The following is a 20,645-nucleotide window of genomic DNA, read 5'->3' as shown; positions in this document are numbered from 1 at the left end:
CCCCCCCACACACCGCAGAATCAGCCTCGTCCATCACCACGACCCCCTCCTCTTCCGCCTGGTCCACGTCAGCCGCAGTCCTGTACATCCTCGATAATCCACCAAGCCCCCTCCCTAGCTAGGCCGCTGGGCACCCTTCCCTAACCCCAAACCCGCAGGCGAGCAGAGAGATGGTCTCTGGATGAGTGGTGTGGGGGGCACAGGGGTGGACAGGAGGGTGTCAGGGTGGGCAGGCAGGGAGGTGACGGCCACAGGTTGAGGGAGGCGTGGGCGGAAGTCAGGGGAGCAGAAGGCAGGGGACAAGAATGGGTGGGGGACCCCCGGGGCGCCCCGTCGAGGTCCTCCAGGGTCTGCCCTACCCCTTGCACACGGAACTTGGGCCCCTGCCTCGGTGAGGCAGCTGGGGGCAGGGGAAAGAGATAGGCTGGGGTTGGACACTGCTCCCACATACCCGCCTCAGCCCCTTCAGGTCTGGGGACCGCGCCACACACCCCGCAGGAGTGCGGGTGTGAGGGCCAGATGAGAGAGCATCGGGGAAACAATTTACAGAAGGTCCTGGCGGCCCCACCCCGCCAGTTCTTCCTCCTCCCACTTTCTGTTCTTTTTCTCTTTGTCTCTCTTTCCACTTTACCCGTCTCTGTTTCTCCTTCTTTGCATCTTTCTGTCTCTGTCTCTCCCTGTGTGACTCTCCTGTATTGCTGCCTCTCCCTCCAGGGATTTAAGCATCTCCACATCCCTCTCTGTTCTACCTGCACAGTCCTGGTCATTCCTCCCCTGCACCCCTCTTTCTCTGCCTGGCTGCATGCTTTTCCCTCGAACTTTCTTGTCCTGCCTGTCCCCCGACGTGCCCCTCTCACTGCAGTCTCTCTTGGGTTACCTCCCCTCCCACAGCTGGGGAAATAAACAGAGGCCCAGGTCCTGGGAGAGGCAGCAGAAGGCACAGAGAACAGAGCTCAGCAACTCTTCTCTCTTTCTCTTGGGGGTGCCAGTGTTGGGAGGAGGGCGGCCGGGTCTACACCTGCAGAGATGCAGCTGGAGAACTGGAGCTGGGTCCTGTCTGTCTGCCACAGACTTGCTGTGTGGCTCTGCTCCAGTCACGTGCCTGCTCTGAACGTTGGTTTACCCCTGAAAAGTGCACTGCTCAGAGGGCATTTCTGGCCCCTCCTGCGGAAAACCTGTGCCTTGAAGGCCCAGAGTTCTCTGGGGAGGGAGTGGGGGACATGATCCCTCTGCCGGGGAGCATGGCCACCCCTCCACCCGGGTGCCCCTGCCAAGGCATCTCAAGGCTGCAAGCCTGCCCTCTCCCCTTCTCCTGGCAGCTGGGGAAGGTGAAGCCGGAGAGAGCCTAGGGTGCCAAGCTTTTCCCTCTCTGTTTGGGTAGGGGAGTGGCCCCACCAGAGTGGTGCTTTAGGGAGCGGTGCAGGGCATGGACTCAAGACCCCAGGGCCACCTCCACTGTCAGCTCTGGAAGGCTGGGGCTGCTTCACTTGTCCCCAGCTCAGTGTCTGCCACATGGATGGTGTTCAGGAGATACGTGTGGAACCAGTGAGGAAGTGAGGAAGGACCCGGGCAATATACAGGTTGGAGAGGAGACAGAGAGAGAGAGAGGGAGATGGCCGGAAGATGGGGCAGAGCGGTGACGGGGGAAAGAGCAGAGGGATTCAGACTCCTGTGGGTTGAATCCATGGGAAGTTGGGGGACACTGCAGAGGAGGAGGAAGGATTCTGAGATGACCCCAGGTCTCCTTGCCAAGCCGCCACCCTTCCCCGAGGACTCAGCGACCCACCCGTCCACGAATCCCTGCATTCGCGCTGCACCCGCACCCCCCCGCCCCTCGGGTCTCACAGCGACCCCTTTGCCAAGGCGGGTAAAGAGCTCGGTGTTGGATCCCTCTGGCACATAGGAAGGGGCAGTTTGTTTAAAAGGTGGTGTATGTACACAGGTACCTGCTCACATGCCACATGCTTGCTTATGCCTAGAACAGTTCTCACTTTTCACCTTTATGAGCTATTTGGTATTATCTTCAGATTATAGTTTTCCAACTAACAAAAGAGAGAAGGGTCCCTGTGGGCTGTGTAGGGAAGACCGGGCCCCGCTGAGCTGGAGCCCGCCTGGGCCCTGGGACGGAGACGAGGTTAGCCGGTGACTGAGGTGTAAGGGATTCTGGCCAAGGCCTAGGAAACCTGGAAGGAAGTAAGGGTTCTGGTAGAGTAGAGGGGGGAAGGAGATCAGGAGACCCCTCCACAGCTTCCCTCTTCCCTCCTCAGCAGCCAGGTGCAGACGTGGGAGTCCCTTTCTGTCTGGTTCCAGATGCCCCTCCTTTGACAGGTCCTTTCTGGTGACCCTCTCTCCACCGGCTACTCATCATCTCCCTGATGTGCCCCGAACCTTTGCTCACGCTGTTCCCGCACATGGAAGATTAACAAGGTAGCAGCTGCTCACGGACCGCTCACTGCATGTTAAGCACTCGACCTTTGGGCTCTTGCTGAATCCCCCGGCCACCCTAAGTGGTAGGCATGATCGTTATTTCCATTTTGCAGATGGGGACACTGAGGCTTGGGGAAGGGAAGTGGCTCACCCAAGATCGCCAGCCAGTGACTGGCAGAGCCAGGACTGCCATTCAGCCCCTCTTCGTTGGTCCAACCCACAAATGGCTGTCAAGAACCGAGAGAACTTCCCTGGTGGTCCAGGGGTTAGGACTCCGCACTTCCACTGCGGGGGCATGGGTTCGATCCCTGGTTGGGGAACTAAGATCTCGCATGCCACTAGGCATGGAAAAAAACAAAACTGCAAGGGGTCAAGTTTTGTTGGAGGTGCATGGGAAACGTGACTGCCTCGCTGTGAGGGGTTCAAATCCCAGCTCTGCCACGGACTTGCTGTGACACTGTGGGAAGGTGGTTCTCCTCTCTGAACTTTGATTTCCTCCTCTGGGTCAGTGCCACCATCTCATAGGAGACGGTGAACAAGGAGATGTAAAATGTCTGGCAGATAAAGTTACTTGAAAAATGGCCATGCCCTCCTCTCTTGTTCTTCTCTGATTCTGGCCCATCCTTGAGGTTCCAGCTGTTGCGAGCTTTTATATTTGAAGAGCACTTTCCCCAAAGCACCGTCAATATTCATCGTCTCTTGGGATCCTCACCACCTCACTACCTGTAAGGAAGGCATTATTGTCTTTTTTTCTTTAATATTTATTTATTTACTTATTTGGTTGCACTGGGTGTTAGTTGCAGCAGGTGGGCTCCTTAGTTGTGGCACATGGGCTCCTTAGTTGTGGCATGCGAACTCTTAGTTGCGGCATGCATGTGGGATCTAGGTCCCTGACCAGGGATCGAACCCAGGCCCCCCGCACTGGGAGCGCGGAGTCTTATCCACTGCGCCGCTAGGGAAGTCCTGAGGCATTATTGTCTTGATTTGACAGAAGTGGAAACTGAGGCTCAGAAGACTCAAGTCCTCTGCCTCGGGTCCTTGTCCCCATAAACAATTCATTTGTCTGAGCACTTGCTGTGTGCTGGCCCCTCTATTGGGCACTGGAGATAAAGACGTGAACAAAACTGGCACAGCTGATGTCCACGGAGCCAACAAACTAAGAGGAGATGCAGATCTTTAAGTGTAAATATCGATTAAATGCAAAATGAGAAGTTGCGATCAAGTCCCCTAAAGGAGAGACAAGAGTAGGGAGCCAACACGGAGATGGAAAGACATTTAAGCTGAGCCTTGAAAGATGAGTAGGATTTAACCAGGCAGGGAGCATTCGAGGCAGAGGGACCGGCACATGCAAAGGGCCTAGGGTAGGAAAGAACTTGGTTTGAGGAGGTGGCGAGGCTCAGAGCAGGGTAGGTGAAGGGGAGAGTGGGGGTGGCGGGGAGAGAGGAGACCTGTCAGCAGAGGCCAGATCACACAGGACTCTGTAGGCTGGATTAAGGGGTTTGTTTTTTGTTTTTTTGGCCGCTGTGCAGCTTGCAGGATCCTGGTTCCCTGACCAGGGATTGAACCCGAGCCCTCGGCAGTGAAAGCGCGGAGTCCTAACCACTGGACCACCAGGGAGTTCCCGGACTAAGGGGTTTGGGTTTTATTCCCCAAAGCGGGGAGGCCCCTGAAAAGTCTGAAGAAAGGGAGCGACACGTCCTGATTGTTTCAGAAAGACCCTCTCTGGGTGTGGGGAGCAGACGAGACTGTCAGGGTCAGGCGTGGAAGCACAGAGACCTGCAGGGAGGAGGCCGCTGATGTCACTGGGGCCGGAGATGGTGGTGGCCTGGGGAGTGGAGGAATCGGGGAGAAGCTGTGGAACTGTGCCAATATCAAGGCTCAGAGAAGTGAGGTTGCCAATCCAAGGTCATGCAGCTGGTCAGGCAGAGTGAGGGTCTGACCCTGTACACACCTGGGATTTCCCCTCACCAGACAGGTGCTGCTTTGCCTCTGGGGAAATCTCTGGGAGGCAGAGCCCTGGGTTCTATCTATTTGGCGTTCTCCACACAAACCTCAAAGTGCCTGGTGTTTTTGGCACTGAGAAGAAGTCCATTGTCAGAAAGAGGTCGTGCGTGAAGGTGAGGGAGAGGCCTGTCCTGGAGAGGCTCCACGAAGGAGGTGAGCAGGGAATGAACAGGTCTGAAGGTATGTGGGCTTGGAGAAGCGACCAGGGCCCCGGGGACACCGTTCAGCGTGCAGCCCAGACTTGCTGTGACTCAGGGTGGGCCAGCAATGTGAAAGCTTTCAGAGAACGGCTCACGTTAGCAGGAGGCCGTCATGGGTCAGGGATGGGAGGCACATGGATGTCTCAGGCGGCAAGCCCAGGTCCAAGTCCCGTGTTTCCTGCTGAGCCAAAGGGAAGAGGCCCACAGGGGTCTGGGGTTGAAGTGGAGTCCACTTGCCTGGATGCTAATCCCGGTTCCATCTGTGGGGTCCCAGGCAAATGATTCAACCTTGCAGAGCGTCAGTTCTTTCATCTGTAAAATGGGCACGGTGACAATCGTTCTCTTGTCGAGTGTGGAAGACATGCGATGAAAAGATGCATGCAGAGTGTTTCTAACCGTAGTTCAGGGTTTCTCTTTTAACTGTCTAAAGCAGAACTAGATTCCCTGTCCCTGAGCTCTTCCAGGAGCTTGTCGCCATCTCAGTAAATGTTTATCACACCAAAAACCTACCCTTCTCCCGAGAGCCCTCACTTTCTTTCAAGTGTCCAGAGCTCACAGTTTGCTTCCATGATGGCAGGGACTATGTCTCATATGGTCTGAGTCAACCTGATTCCGTCAAGTTAAACTCCTCTGAATACATGTTTGGGGAACAGGGCCCTCTGGGGATGTTGTCCAGAGACTGCACAATTCCGGAAGAGGCACAGAGAGGTTGAGTGGCTTGCTTGAGGTCACATAGCAAGGACTCGGCAGGCTCCACGGAGGCTGAGAGAGGCCAGGCCACTTCTCATTTGTGAGCCTCCCAGTATGCTCAGAATGAAAGAAGGCCAAAATGGAGTTACAGGCTGTGCTCTAAGCAACGACAACAAAATGCCGCACTGACTGATATTTACAAGGTCATTGCAGGATTCATTAAAACAAAATTCAGAGCATCCCGCAGGTGATATGGTCTGGCAGTGGCATCCAACTGTAAAATCAAAAGTGCACATCTCATTTAATGAGGCCCGTCGTGAATATAACTCCTGGGCCACATGACACCCCTGCCCACCCACTCCCATGCCTCACTGAGCCCTGCGGCTGGGGCCTAACCACCTGTTATGTGACTTCAAAGTTGACACCTTTTCCATCATCCTCAGTTGCTTTTGCAGAGATGCAGGCGGCCCAGGACCGCTCATATTTTCGAGGGGATGCATACGATCAGTGTAACACAGGCAGTGTGCCTGGTGGTAAGGAGAGCTGGGCTCTGGAATTGACCTGCTGGCTCTGACCCACCTCAGGGTGCTCCTCTGAAAAGCTGGGGGATAATAACAGCACCTGCTTAATTGGATCGTTGGGAAGATGCCAAGACATGATGCACGAGGCACGTGGCTACACAGAGCAGGTGCCGGCTAGCGGCTCTTATAACTTATGACAATCGTGGGACCATCAAGGAGCCGGGGAGCGGGGAAGGAGGAGTGCATAGAGGATCCTCAAGGGCGTGGCCAAGGCTGATTTGCCTGGTGTCCCCATGTCTTGGCACAGGGTCTGGCACAGCGGGCCATCTGTGCAGGTGTAGGATTGAATCGTCTTGAAGAGGCTTTGGCCAGGCTGAGCAGGGGGTGGGAACACCGGCGAGGACAGGGGAGCTCAGCGGAGGGCCTGGCCTTTGATTTCTTCTCCACCTGCTTGTGAGGCCAGGTGGGCGCTCCCGTGATCTTTCTTTTGCACGGTGCCCCTTAACTTCTCCTTTAGCACACGGATCCTCCTAGGTGTCGGGTACAGGGGACACAGCGGTGCACACGTCAGGCACGAATCAGTGTGACTGTTGTCACAGTTCTGATCTAAATGTCGAGTGGTGGCTTCACGTGAACACATTATTAAAAATAAATAAAATAAATAAGCAAATAAATAATGGAAGAGGGCTCTTCCCAGGCCAGTGATGGGAGTATGACGGGAACCAGGGATTATGATTAATGCAATTTTGTGCACCTGCGGCCCTTTTAAAAAGGAGGATAAAACCGAACAGGACAGACACGCTGTCTGTCCTCCCAGCATGAACATTCAGGTGGGGGAAGATGGTGATAAACAAGCACATTAGCACATGGAGACTCGAATGTTAGTGACAGGTGCTGGAAGAAAATTCTACCTGGTAAAGGATGAAGAGCGATGAGGAGGGGAAAGACCATGTGAGGTGGGATGATCAAAAGACTCCTGTGTGGAGAGGACGCGTCAGCGGGCGTCTGGAATAAGTGAGGGCACGCACCACGGGCATATCTGGGGAAAGATGGCACCGGGCCAGCGGCAAGAGCAAAGGTCCTGAGTCACATCAGAGCTTGGGCTGCAGGAACAGAAAGCCAGTCTGGAGGAAGTGAGGGAGCGGTGGGGAGTGTTGGGAGGGGACATATTAGAGGCGGGCAGTGGCCGATTAGGATAAGGTGCCTTGAGGCTGTCTTATTTGGCTGGTCTCCCTGAGGCTTCCCAGGCTTTGGCCGTTAGTACCCTGGACAGCGGCCTCGGCCCCCTCAGAGCTCTTGCAACCGGGGCGCACCCTAACATCGGCTTCTGGGCGTGAATTGGGGGTGGGGAGCAGATGATACTGCAACACGTGCGAAATGGCCTCTGCCTGCAGGAAGCACAGTGGTAATGGAAAGAGTCATAAAGGTACATTTTAATCAGTCTTTACCAAGTGAACATCTGTGTGAGCCAGAGCCCAGGAACCCCCCACCCCTGTGACCCTTTTCAAACCTTCCCTATCCCTCCCTCCCTGCTGGAGGTAACCTCTGTCCTCACTTTGGGGGATAATCATTCCTTTTCTTTGTAGTTAGCTACCTGTAACTCACTTAATATATTCTAATTTTTACTTTTTTTTTTTGCGGTACGGCCGGCCTCTCCCTGTTGTGGCCTCTACCGTTGCAGAGCACAGGCTCCGGATGCGCAGGCTCAGCGGCCATGGCTCACGGGCCCAGCCGCTCCGCGGCATGTGGGATCTTCCCGGACCGGGGCACGAACCCGTGTCCCCTGCATCGGCAGGCGGACTCTCAACCACTGCGCCACCAGGGAAGCCCCAATATATTCTAATTTTAATCAAAAACTGAATACAGGGAACTTCCCTGGTGGCGCAGTGGTGAAGAATCCGCCTGCCAATGCAGGGGACGCGGGTTCGATCCCTGGTCCGGGAAGATCCCATATGCCGCGGAGCAACTAAGCCCGTGCGCCACAACTACTGAGCCTGTGTTCTAGAGCCCGCCAGCCACAACTACTGAAGCTCACGCACTCTAGGGCCTGCGTGCTGCAACTACTGAAGCCTGCGTGCCTAAAGCCCATGCTCTGCGACAAGACAAGCCACTGCAATGAGAAGCCCGCACACCGCAACGAAGAGTAGCCCCCGCTCTCCGCAACTAGAGAAAGCCCGGGCACAGCACCGAAGACCCAACACAGACAAAAAAAAAAAAAAAAACCAAAAAAACCTGAATACAATCTCATTCTGAAAACCAAAAGCATAACAGAAAATGTTAAAATCCCATTTGAGTCCCTTCTGCTTTCCCAGTCCTGGTCCCCTCACCAAAGGTAGCTGTCATTAATTAGTTACCCCCCGGACCTTTTCCTCTGCATTTGTCAATACCTGTGCACCCACAGAAAATACATAGTGGTTTTGGTATGTGTTTTACATAAGTGATATTAAGTTGTATAAATCATTCTACAATTTGCCTTTTCATTCAGCAGTGTCTTGGAGAACTTTCCATGTCCTTTATCCATAGATCAGTTCCATTATCTTTCATGATCCCATCCCATTCCTGAGTGTGACTATGCTACAGTTTATTTAGCCACCGTCCTGTTGGTGGCATCTGATTTTCTCTACCTCAAACCTTGATGTGATAAACACTGTGAACTTTTTGAACTCCTTGTGCATGGTGGTCAGTATTATATTTAAGATTAATGACAATAAGGTCCTACAGTATAGCACAGGGAACTATTTTTTTTTAAAAGATTAATGAAGTTCCTATCAGCCCATGTTACTGCCCCCATTTCACAGATGAGGAGCATGAGGCTCAGAGAGGTGAAGTCACTTGCCCAGGGTCACACAGCAAGTGAATGGACGAACCAGTTTCCAAACTCTCAGATGTTTGACTCCCGGATCAGTGCTTATATACACCCATACAGATATCACTGTCTGCGGGGGCAGACGTCCTCATTCAACTGGGCCTATATGCAGACCAGTGCTGGGCTCCACTTCACAAAAATGAATCAAACCCCACCTTGCCCTCCAGCCCTGCCGTGTGGGGGCAGCCTCACTGGGAAGGAATTTCAATGCAGTATGATTAGTGCTAAGTCCAGGATGCTGCCTGAGCTGTGGGAAGACTGAGGCCATTACTGTTAATTGGGCCTCCGGTGGAGCCAGAAAAGGCTTCCAGAGAGGGGAGATTTGAGCAGAGGCAGTAGTGGTGAGTACAGTAGAGGTGGCAAACACACGAAGCATGGAGGATGGGCACGTAGGGGAACCCAAGTTGTTGAACAGAGGAAGAAGGTGAGCTCTGAGGCCAATATGCCTGTGGAGGTCGGCAGAGGCCCACATCCACTTGAGCCTGGAAAGCCAGCCTTGGATTTCATTCTGTGGGCTGTGGGAGCCTGGAAGGATCTATTCATTCAACAAATAGGATTTGGAAATTCCCTGGTGGTCCAGTGGTTAGGGCTTTGCGCTTCCACTGCAGGGGGCCTGGGTTCAATCCCTGGCCAGGGAACTGAGATCCTGCAAGCTGTGAAGCCAAAAGTAAATCAATAAATACACATTTTTTAAAAACACACAAATAGGATTCAAGCACCTAGTCTGTGCCAGGCATTATTTCAGAAGGGAATACCACAGGAAACAAGACAAGAAAGGACTGCTTTCAGAGGGCTTACAGTTCAGAGCGGGACGCAGACAGTAAAGCACGTCGACAGTAGCCGAGTTCCAGAGAGAGCGACGAAGAAAGTAAAACTGGCTGTTGGCGTGGAGAGTGGCTCAGGGAGGGCCTCTCAGAGGACGCAGCCTTTGAACTAAGTCCTGAAGGATCAGAGGAAAGGGACGAGATAGGGAACAGTGTTCTAGGGCAGGAGCCAGCAAGGTCAAGGGCCCCAGGATGGGGGCAAACTTGGCCTTCTCCAGTGTGGCTGGAGCGCAGTGCTCTGGTAGGGAGAGGTGACGTCCTGCAGGGGCCTGGAGGCCGTGGTGAGGGGGCTGGGCTTTCCTGGAGGCTGCAGGGAAGTTACCGGAGGGCTTCTGGACCACGGCGAGGGCTCTTGAATATCAGCCTTTGGACAGCTCCTTGCACTGGGAGGACAGCAGTGGCTGTGAGCCTGCAGAGGCGGTGCTGGGCGAGTGGGAGATCTGGGCTGGAGTCGAGGGTGCAGCCTGGGGGTGGGTGGCTGCCTGTGCGCCGAGGGGCAGAGCCTCATCAGGGAAGTCCCAGGGCCGGCCACCTTCTTCTTTGGCTTCTTCGGATGCCCTGGTGGGTTTGTGGTGATGAGGCCAAAGACCCTGTTCTCCGACAACCTGCAGTCTGAGACGCGTGCAGGCCAAGGTGGGGAGCACAGGCTTTGGGGTCAGGGAGACTCTGGGTCTGCCTCCGTCTAGCTGTGTGGCCGTGGCCTTTAGTGGATCCAGCAGTCCGTCCTGTGTTCTTGTTTCTTTCAAGCCCCAGAATGTTAGCGCTGGAAGAAGTCTTCAAGTGCTCCTGCAAGCCCACCTCGCACTTTTAGATACGGAAACTGAGACCCAGACAGTGCAGAGGGCTGGCCCTAGGTCACCAAATGGCCTGTTTCTGTGTGGGGACCTGGTTGGTCTTCTCACTTTTACCTTCTTTGAGCCGTACCGTGATGCTTCTTGATTTCTTCTCGCTTGAGGTGAATTCCTGGGATCGCTGGTGGGTCTGGGAAACTGGTGGTGGGCAGGAGATGCATGAGGAGTGTTTCTGTCAATGTGAATTTATTCAGATCTGCTAGCTTCCTGGTCCACAGACCTTGCTGATCTCCGCCCCGCCCCCACCCCGGCACTGACCTAAGTATCTTCCCTTACTCTGCTCCCGTGTTCCTGCTGTCCGACAGTGATGGCCTGAGCGCCCACCAAGACACCCTGCTCAGCTGCCCACCTGCAGATTCACTGAAGTTCTCTAGACTCTCACTTGGATTTGTGCTCTCATCTGCACCCTCATGGCCCCATTCTCTCTTGTTTTCTGGACCACTGTCCCAGACTCCCCTCTGGCCCTCCTGCCTCCAACTTCTTCCCACCAGCCTGGTCTCACACCAGTTCCCAGTGGATCTCCCTTACACAGACTGTCTGCTGAAAATCCTTCCACCTACAACATCAAATCCAGCCTCAAGTCGGATGTATGGCACCCTTCCTGGATCTTTCTCATCCAAGCTTGAGCCCTCCCAATCTTTCTATGGCAGGAAAGGCCCTTCTATGTCTTGGGCTTCACCCTTGACTAGAGTTTTTTGGATGCTTACTGAGCCAGTGATGGAATCTCAGAAAACTTTCATCAATTCCAGTCTTCCCCTCGGACTGTAAGCTCCTTGAGGGCAGGTGTGTGTCAGATCCAGTTCATCTCTAGGTCCTCAGCCCCCAGCCCACGGCTTGGCAATAAGGGACATGTAGGAAATGTTTGAATTGAAAGAAATAGGGAAGGGTTGGCCCACCTTCAGCCAGGAGCTGGTGGATCAGGGGTCCAGCACATTGCTGAATACGAAGAACAGGCTGAAGGGCTGTGGGGGTTGGGCTGTGGGCAGATTCCGGCCTTCCCGAGTGAGCAGGGAGTGGCTGCCAGCTGACCACTGGAGGATGCGGTGCACGCAAAGCTCTAAGCAGACCCGTGGCAGAGTGGAGAACGAGCGAGCTGTGGGGAGGACAGGGCGGGGTTTGAATCCTGACTGCACCACTCACGTGGGGCAAGTGACTTCAACTCTTTGAGCTCTAATTTTTTTTTTTTTTTTCCGGTACGCGGGCCTCTCACCGTTGTGGCCTCTCCCGCTGCGGAGCGCAAGCTCCGGACGCGCAGGCTCAGCGGCCATGGCTCACGGGCCCAGCCGCTCCACGGCATGTGGGATCCTCCCGGACCGGGGCACGAACCCGTGTCCCCCGCATCGGCTGGCGGACTCTCAACCACTGTGCCACCAGGGAGGCCCTGAGCTCTAATTTGTCAGTGGAAGGGGAATAATAACAGACCGTACTTCCTTGGGTCGTTGTGAGGGTTAGATCTAATGGATCTAATGTAGTGGCCCAACTAGCACGGAATAGATGGCTGTGCTGCTGCTCTTGATGTTGACGGTGACGATGGAGAAGAAGAAACATTTTAAGTCCCTGGATGCTGGGTGCTCCTAAGCAGAACATCGGGTGGTTATAGCTTGGTCTTGACTTAGGGCCACTGGAGAAGCGGTTCTGAGGGCAGGGCTGAGGACGAAGCAGGGGTGTAAACAGGAAATGAAGGCTCGAGCCCAGAAATCAGGAAGAGGCAGACAGGCAGTGCCAGGGCAGGCCAGGCCGGGTTTGATTCCACAGTATCAGAGGCCTGTTGGAGGGGGTTGCATGGCCCTGCTGTAGGACCAACCAGATATATTTTCATCTGTGTGTCTGTCTGCCACCCCTCATCCTGCTTTCCTATGTGTTTGGGTCCCTAAGCCTTTCCCCGACCCCCCTACTCCCTAGAGGCTGCCCTCACCTGAGCTCTGCTGAAGGCCGAATGCTAAGACGCAAAGGGAGGTTGATGTCGATGAATTTTAGGTTCAGTTCATCTTCTGGCCCAGCTGGCGACCCACAGGCGACCCAGTCTCCTTCCCTCCTGCCAGGCTGGGGGTCTGAGGGGCCTCTCTGAGCTCCCACATGTTGCAGCCCTGCGGCTGAGGCAGCACTTTGGGGAAACGCTACTTGTGTCCCCACGCAGAGGGAGGATGCGGCCGGGGGCTGAGTGGAGAGGCCGCCAGACACCGCCGGATGCAGAAAGAGGCTGGGGAACCAAGCCACAGAGAGGGTCCCCAGGGGCGGCCGAGAGGAAGAGGCCATGGCTGGGGGCCCTGAGGGGTGAAGAATCCAGCTCTGCTGTCCCCGGTGGGCTGGCTGCTCCCCCCCGCCCAGCTCCCCGCCGGGCCCCCAGGGGACCTCGCTCTAATAATGTATTTGATCGACTCGCTGGCCGCGTACAAGCGATTATTGTCTTGTCGGGAGTCAAACGTATCGATCCGGGGAGAAATATGAGAGGAGCAATGGGGCCCGTGTGTCAGTTACCAGCCCCGCTGGCCCTGGGGAGCCCCTACGTCTCCTTTAATTACCGCCCAGCCCTGAGCCCAGCCTGGCCTCCCCTATGCCGCCTCCCTCCCAGGCTCCCTGCACCCCTAGTGGCCCCCGATACTCCCCAGCTCCCAGGCCCTACCTGCCTTGCTCGGCATGGCCTGAGGCGGCTTCTCCAGCTGAGGGGCCACCATCTCTCCTGCCCAGGCCTCCCCGTTCCTGGCTGCCAGGCCCTACCCACCCAGTGTGGCCCAGACTCTGCCCCTCTGTCCTCTCTTGGGCAGGTGGAAGTCTCAGGCCCATCCTTCTTCAAGATGCCCTGACTCCAGCTCAGGGACTCAGTTTGGACTGCCACAGGCGATAATAGTGGAGCCGGCATGGGAGGCAAGAGGGGTGGGGTGATTTCACCCCACGGGGAAGCGTGTAAGGCTTTCGCCAGCTCTGCCACTCAGCTGCAGACCTGGGAGGGCAGCACCGGAAATGGGTGGGGCTTCTCTCCCTGCTTTGGGTTATGTCCCAAAGCTCGCTCCTGTCATGGATGATGTTGACTATGTCTAGGGTGGGGCATGGGGGTGTTTTGGTGGGGTTTTGCTCCACCCACACCCCGCTATAATGTCCTTATTACCCTCATTTCCAAGTCCCCCAAAACATAAATCCTAAATCAAAACTGAGCTTACTGGGCCATGCAACTTCAAGACAAGGCCCCCAGTACCACTGCCACCAGACTGCTTCCAAGGAGACCCTCCGGTATAAAAACCCTGCATCTGAGAGAGAGAGAGAGACAGTGGGAAAGAGGTGGACCAGGAGGCAGGAGGTCTGAGTTGCAGCCCGGCTGATGCTGTATGGTCTCTGGATCTCCTCAGCGAAATGGCCTTTACAGTATGGAATCTTGTGGAGTGTAGCTAGAGGGGGAAATGCCCCCTCTGTGTGCAGATGTGAGGACCGCAGTCATTCCCCCCCACCCCCCAACCCCGTGGAGTGGGTCTGCCTGCCTGGGCATCTCTGAGTGCACAGGGCCTGTGTACAGGCAGAAAGGCACTCACGAAGGTCTGCCTGTGTGTTATATCGTGCGTGAGTGTGCGTGGGTGTGAATGTGGGCACACATGGCCAGGAGGTATGCCTGGGCATACTTGGGAGGATGTGTCCTTGTGCCTGTGTGTCCGCGTGACGGAGCACAGGAGGGGGATCTGTACGCGGGAGCGTTGGTGTTAGGGCCTGTGCACAGAGGAGTGTTCCCGTGTGTCTGGATGTGCACACGTGTGTGTGAAGTGCAGGGGTCCATGTGTAGAAATACTTGAGCGTGTGTATGAGAGTCCAGGCGTCCGTGTGCGCGCGCGTGGTTTGGGGGTCCCTCACAACGTGGGGCGCAGCGAGTCCTGCAGGGCCCGCAGCGGGCAGGTGGGTTGTTTGGAGGCTCCAGACGGCCCTGCAGCCTCGGACCGGGCGCGGGGAGGAGGAAGAGGGCAGCGGGCTCGGCCGCGCCTTTGTCTGCGCCGTCGTGGGCCGGGAGTCCGGCGCCTTTGTGTGACCCTCGCAGGTGTGCGCGCAGGGGCGGGGAAGGGGACTGGGAGCGGCGGGAGGGGCTGCCTCCTCCGCAACCGGCCCCGCCCTCTGGCCCATTGGCTGGGCGCTGCCGCCCTCTGGCGGGCGCGGAGGGAACAGCTGGTCCGGGAGCGCCGCAGCGCGAAGGGCCCAGCCAGCAGCCCCGGGACCGCGTACTTCCCTCCGCCCCAGCCACCTACGGCGCCCGCATTTGCCCCCTGGCAAACCTCTTGCTGCTCCAGGGCAAGGCCAGGACCTGCCACCGGTCCCACCACTGTCCACGGGTACCGATTCTCCCAGTGGTGGCCCCGGACGCCTCACTTGCGGGCAGATGCACGGTTGGGTTCCCGACTCCCCACAGCCTGCGGAAACCTATCGCGAACGCCTCCTGCTGCCCTGCTTCTTGGCTTCAGCGTTTCTTGGCGCTGGGCCCTTGGGGAGGCCACCTCACTTCTCTGGTCCTCAGTCTTTTTGTCTGTAAAATGGGGCAAATAGTGAGCGCCTCCAGAGATAATGCTTGTTAAATGCGAGGTGCAGGGGGCCTAGCATTGGGAAAGCCCCCCTCCCCCCACCCAAAACTCCTAGCCAGTGTTTTAGTGGTGTTGTTATGGATCCATCTTCTCTCCCAGACCCACATGCCCTGTTCCAGATGTGTTGGCAAGGTGGAGGCGGCACAAGGGCTAGGGGCACCTTCTGGGGGCACAGATGTAGGAGTCAGCTCTTCCAGCCTGCTTGCACTCTACGCCACTACCCGCACTTCCCCAACACACACGCATGATTTGGGGTCCGCTGCCTGCTGGGGTGGGCCTTCGGGCACGGTTATTTTCCCTTCCGAAGGGGGCGGGCCCTGTGGTTTCCTCCCTGGGTGACTTCCGGCGGAGAGGGCTTGGCCCCCAGAGAGGGCGGGGAGATGGCACAGTCGTCCCCCCAGCCCTGCGGGGCAGGCAGCATGGTTCACTCCAGCATGGGGGCTCCAGGTAAGGGGCCCCAGCACTGGCAGCACCGTTGGGCTCGTCCTGCCGGCCGGTTGCGGGCCCGCCCTGCCCCTCCTCTTCAGCTGTCTCCTTTGCCCTTTGACTCTGTACCTCAGCAGCTGCCCCCTCTTCCCATCCTGGGTTCCCACCTCCAGCTTCTCTTTCCCCTCCCCTTTCACATCAGCACGGGGCGGGGCGGGTGGGGGGGCGCCGGGGGGCTTCCGACCTCTTCTCGCCTTCTCTGCTGCCCTGTTCTGAGGGGTCTGGGGGAGGGGATGGAGCCAGGTGTTGGTAGCAAGCTCCTATACAGAGGGCCGGTGGGCGGGCGACACGAGTGATCCTGGGGAGGGACTGCACAGGGGCTGGAAGGCTGAGTTGCTGGACCTTTGAGTGTGTGAGTCTGTGTCTGTGCGTGTGCGTGGTAGTTTCGAGTCCTCTGTGTGCGACTGTCAGGTGTCCCGTGTGTGAGGGGCTCTTGTGTGTGGCATTATGGGGGTAGCCTTGGCAATGCTCTCTTGGTTCACTTCCTCACTTCGTTCGCCTGAGATGTCCCCTCCTCGGGGTGGCCTTCCCTGCCTGCCCCATCTAAACTGGCAACCAATCCCGCCATTCTGAGTCCCTTCACCCTGCTTTATCTTTTCTTCATGGCACTTATCACTGCCTGAAAATTTATTACATGTTTGCGTGCTCGTGAACTGCCTCATCCACCAAACGTCAGTCGACTGAGTGAACACCGTGCACCGAGCACCGTACAAAGCGATTTGTGTTTGTTGGCTCATTTGACATAATGTGTCCATCTCTGTGTGATGATAGTTATTTCTCCGCGGTGCTGATGGGAGAGTTAAGTGAGGTAATAGGTAAACGCTTACCACGGGGCCTGGAACTGGGCAAGCGTCCATACTTCAAGGTGGTTTTGTTTGCGGCCCTCTAGGTCTGACTATGGGGATGTGTGGGGATGTGTCCCATTTGTGGGTGTCTGTGGGGATGATCGGTTTGGTGCGTGTCTGTGTGCATCCGTGTATGCGGGCATCCCTGTGATCTGTCATCAACACGTATTTATTGAGCAGTTCTGTGCTGGATGTTGGAAATAGAGCCGAAAAAAGCAGTTTCAGGTGTGTCCTCCTGGAGTCCCCGGTCCAGGGGGGGGAGACAGACCTGTCACCAGACAGGGAAGGAGGCACAGGCTGAGGGGTCACGACTGGGACAGGGGAGGCACAGGGGACTGGGGGAGCCCAGGATACTTGCCCAGTTCAGCCGATAGGCTATCAGGGAGGACTTCCTGGGAGAGGGCATGTGTGGTCTGAGATTTGAAGGATGAGTGGGTATGAGTAAGGCAAGGGAGGCAAGGAGGGCTGTGAGATGGAAGGAAGGCCACTTGCCAGATGCTGTGAGATTATTTACTGAGGTGATATATGCAGCTGTGTGTGTGTGTGTGTGTGTGTGTGTGTGTGTACAGTGTAGACACAGGGACCCAGGGCATCTGTACACGCATGCCGTCTCTTCCCTGTCTGGGGTTGAATGGGGGCTTTGTACGTGTTGGGTGCTGGGTTAAACCCTTTACTTGGGATTTCTCACAGAATTGCCCTGCCTGTGAGGCCTGCCCTGGGTTCCCTGGCATGGACATGAATTAATACATGTGTGACCTTGGGCAGATCACTGCTTGGTCTTGGGCTCTACATCTGTGACCTGAGTTCAGGGGTCCACCTTGGCCATCTCCCAGGAGGAGGTGACTCTGGGAGTGTGAGTACATGCATGTCTGTGTGTGTGTGTCTATCTGAGTGACCTGGGTGTCTGTGTGTGTATGCACATCTGTGTCTATCTGTGTGTCTGGGGGTGACTCGGTGTGTGAGTGTGTGTAAGTGCAGGTGTGCCCACACACGTCTGGGTGTGTGTTTTGCATATCTGCCTGTGTCGTTGTGTCTGGGCTTGTGTCTTCATCTGCAAACATTCCTGTGTGGGATCTGCGCACACTTGTCCCCGTGTGCGTTCGCATGGTCTCTGTCCGTGTCCGGGGCCCTGCCTGGCTGTGGCTTCAGTGTCTGTGGCAGCTTTTGTCAGCGCAGCTGTAGGGCCACCTCTCTTGTTGTGTCTGCTGCCTGTATCTCCATCCGTCCCCCTTGACACTCAGAAGTGTTCAATCCCTGGAGGCCGCCCAGGGACAGCTGTGGGGTATGGGGGTGTGAAATGCGACTCCTGGGGAGGCTGGGCTGGGCCAGTGGGCGAGCAGAGGTTCCCGGCAGTGCAGACCCTGCCCACAGGGGCTCCCAGGCCACAGCCTTGATTAAAGCAGGCTTTGTAGACAGGGGACCCAGGGGACAGGCCAAGCGGGGCCAGGAGGGGTGAGGGGAAGCCCTTGGGCCCTCTATATTTAGCCCCATTTTCGGTAAGTGCTAACGAGAAGCTGGCCCAAGTCTGCTAAAACCGGCTGGGGGAAATGCAGAGGAGAAGTGAAAGTCCGAGGAGGGAGGGGCGAGGAAGGGCGGAGGGGACCCAGCGTCCCAGGCCTGGGGCAGTCGGGCAAGTGAGTGTGAGCCCGGGGCGTGGCCGCCCCTGGTGGGTCTGACCCAAGGATGGTGGGGTTTGAGGGGCCCGGTCGGGCTCTGCATTGCTTTTGCTTGCCTGTTCCTCCAAAAAGTGGCACGCTGCCTGCGATGGGAGAAGGGAGGGGTGACCCTAAGCAACCAACCAAACTTTCCTTGCGAATGAACAAGGCTTTGAGGGGGGTCTTCTGAAGGCGCCAGGGGGCTGTAGCAAATTAGAATCACCTGGAAGGGGGCTTAAAAGTTTCTGACGCCTACGTCTCTGTCCCAGTGAAATCAGAGTGTCGGGGGAGGGATTAGGCATCAGTATTTCTCTAGAGTCAAAAGAGAGAGAGAGATTGAGAGAGAGAGAGAGAGAACCCTGCCTGGGCCAAGGCTGAGACAGCTTCCAGGATGAGCAGGCCCCTGGCCAGGGTCGCCGCGCCCTCGAGAGTCCCCATTAAGACATCACTTAGCTTTGGGTCGCGGTGGAAATGGAGTTCCCTGTTCATTGCTGGTGGGGATGATTTGATGAGACCCTTTTCTTGGGTTAGGCTCTGATGGAGGAGGAGAGGGCAGCAAGAGAGGCCTGGGCGAAGGACAGCTCTGGCCATGTTGCTGTTGGCCCAGCTGAGCGCTGCAGGGGTGCGCGGGCTGTGTGGGAGCTGGGACTAGTGTGGGGCAGGATCCGTGAGAATAAGGGAAATGGAGTGGTGGAGATTTCCCCTCAAACCACTTTTTCCTCTGCAGCCAGTATCCCTGCAGAGGGGATGTTACCTTAAATGTTTAGGTTGGAGCTGCTTGGGGACCGGGCTGAGGGTCGAAGTGTCAGGTGACAGCAAGGAGAGGAGACTCTTTCATGCTTTCGTTCATTCCAAAGACACAGTCCCAGACTGTGCAGCCTGGGCCCTAAGGAGACCACAGTCTGGGGTGGGGGTCACTGTCCAGGCTGTCAGTGTGTGTTAGGGGACAGGGTGACCCCAGACGAGAGAGGCACTGACCGCCTGGGCAGTCAGGGAGGACATCACAGAGGAGGTGATGTGGAGCTGGCGCCTTAAAGAGGAGCAGGAGTTTGCTAGTCGAGAAGGAGAGGGTTGCCCCAGGTGGAAGAAGAGCAGAGGCGAAGGCCTGGAGGAGGGAGAGCAGGGCCACCTTTGTTCATTCAACCCACATGTCCCGTTGGGGACCCCAGATGAGTCAGAGCTGCCCCTGAGGGGTTTCTAGCCTGAAGGAGGAGACACCCTGGGGCCCAGATGGCTACAGCCCTTAGGACAGTGACAGGAGAGATGGAGCCAGGGTGGAAGGAACAGGGGAGAGACCCTGTGCCTGAAGTCATCAGGGGTGGTGACTTCATGGAGGGCAGAGCCTGTGCCGGGCCCTGGAGGATGAGTAGGATATCGCCAGGCAGATAGAGTGGGGAACAGCGTTCCAGGCAGAGGGACCAGCCCACGCCAATGCCTCGGGAAACATTTGTTAAATGGCAGACAGACAGCAGGACAGAGGCAGGAACAAGTAAGAGACAGAGAGAGCTGCAGGGAAGGACGGACGCTCAGCAAACATAACCTGTTCTTCTGAGCTGGGTGATGCTGGGGACCCAGCACTGAGTCAGACCAGGCCTGCCCGCTGGTCTAATGGGAAAGGACAGGGACACAGGTGACCACAGCCCTGCGGGCTCGGGGCTAGGACGGCGAGAAGGCACGACCAAGGGAGGCTGCATTAGTTCGCTAGGGCTGCCATAACAACGTACCCCAGACTGGATGGCTTAAACAACAGAAATTTATTTTCTCAAAATTCTGGAAGCTAGAAGTTCAAGGTCAAGGTGTCAGCAGGGTTGGTTTCTTCTGAGACCTCTCTCCTTGGCTTGAGATGGCCGTCAGCTCCCTGTGTCTTCACACGGTCTTCCCTTTGGGCATGTCCCTGTCTCAATCTCGTCTCAATCTCCTCTTCTTATAAGGACCCCAGTCATATTGGATCAGAGCCCACCCTAAGGGCCCTAAGGGTCTCATTTTAAGTTCATTAAAGTTCATTAAAGATCCTATCTCCAAAGATAGTCACGTTCTGAGGTACTGAGGGTTAGGACTTCAACACAGGAATGTTGGGGGACACAGCTCAGCACATAAGAGAGGCCGGGAATGAGCATGGACTCTCTGGGGTGGAGGTGAGGTCAGAGGCCACCCTGGTCCGTGATCAGGAGGGACGTTCGCTAGCTAGGTGGGGAGTAAAGAACCTGAAGGTCTGGACTCCCCGTCAAGCAGAGGGAGATGCCTGGCGTGGCTGAAGAGGAAGTTGCAGAAGTGGCGAGAGATGGGCAGCAGATGGTGACACGGGTCACACCCTAAAGGCCAGGATGAGGAGCCTGGGCTTTTCTTAGGAGATGGGGAGCCATGGAAGGGTTCAGGGCCAGGCGGGGAGCTCCCGTGGCAATGTGGACACTGGCTGGAGGCGGGGGCTGGGACACGGCTTTCAGGGATGCTGGGAGGGGTGGGATTTAGGGCCACGTCAGGATCTGTGGTTGCCTGGAGCAGGGCCAAGGTCTGGGAGATTTAGAACCAGGATCAGGCAGGACTCCCACGTCTGATGCACCAGAGTCAGGAGGGGGCCTCATCCCCTGGCTCTCTCAGCATCCTTAGCCACTTGCTGCCCCCTTCCCAGTGCCCAGAAACAGGGCCTGAGCTCCTGTAGCATCTGGGCACCTGCACCCCAACCCTCATAAACTCATGCCTTAATAGGACTATATGCTGGCTTA

General features: G+C 56.4%; 1 protein-coding gene across 16 annotated transcripts in view; it reads left to right on the top strand.

Annotated features, from left to right (window-relative positions):
* POU2F2 (POU class 2 homeobox 2) overlaps positions 1–20,645 on the top strand; it is a 103,520-nt gene that overhangs the window by 56,005 nt on the left and 26,870 nt on the right. For 2 of the 16 annotated variants that reach the window (XM_032614155.1, XM_032614154.1), the window contains exon 1: positions 13,876–15,383. The exons of 6 other annotated variants lie outside the window; for them this stretch is intronic. In XM_032614155.1, the coding sequence (XP_032470046.1) occupies positions 15,317–15,383 (67 nt within the window). In that variant the 5' untranslated portion in view covers positions 13,876–15,316. Of the gene's footprint in view, positions 1–29; positions 2,428–2,459; positions 2,511–13,868; positions 15,384–15,694; positions 17,121–20,645 lie in introns of those variants that run through there. 8 more of the 16 variants (XM_032614158.1, XM_032614157.1, XM_032614149.1 and 5 more) reach the window with 7 other exon arrangements.

Source organism: Phocoena sinus, chromosome 19 (assembly GCF_008692025.1).
Source record: "Phocoena sinus isolate mPhoSin1 chromosome 19, mPhoSin1.pri, whole genome shotgun sequence".
Taxonomy (NCBI): Eukaryota; Metazoa; Chordata; class Mammalia; order Artiodactyla; family Phocoenidae; genus Phocoena; species Phocoena sinus.
Note: the sequence above shows the minus strand (reverse complement) of the source record. Positions and strands in the feature narration are given on the sequence as shown.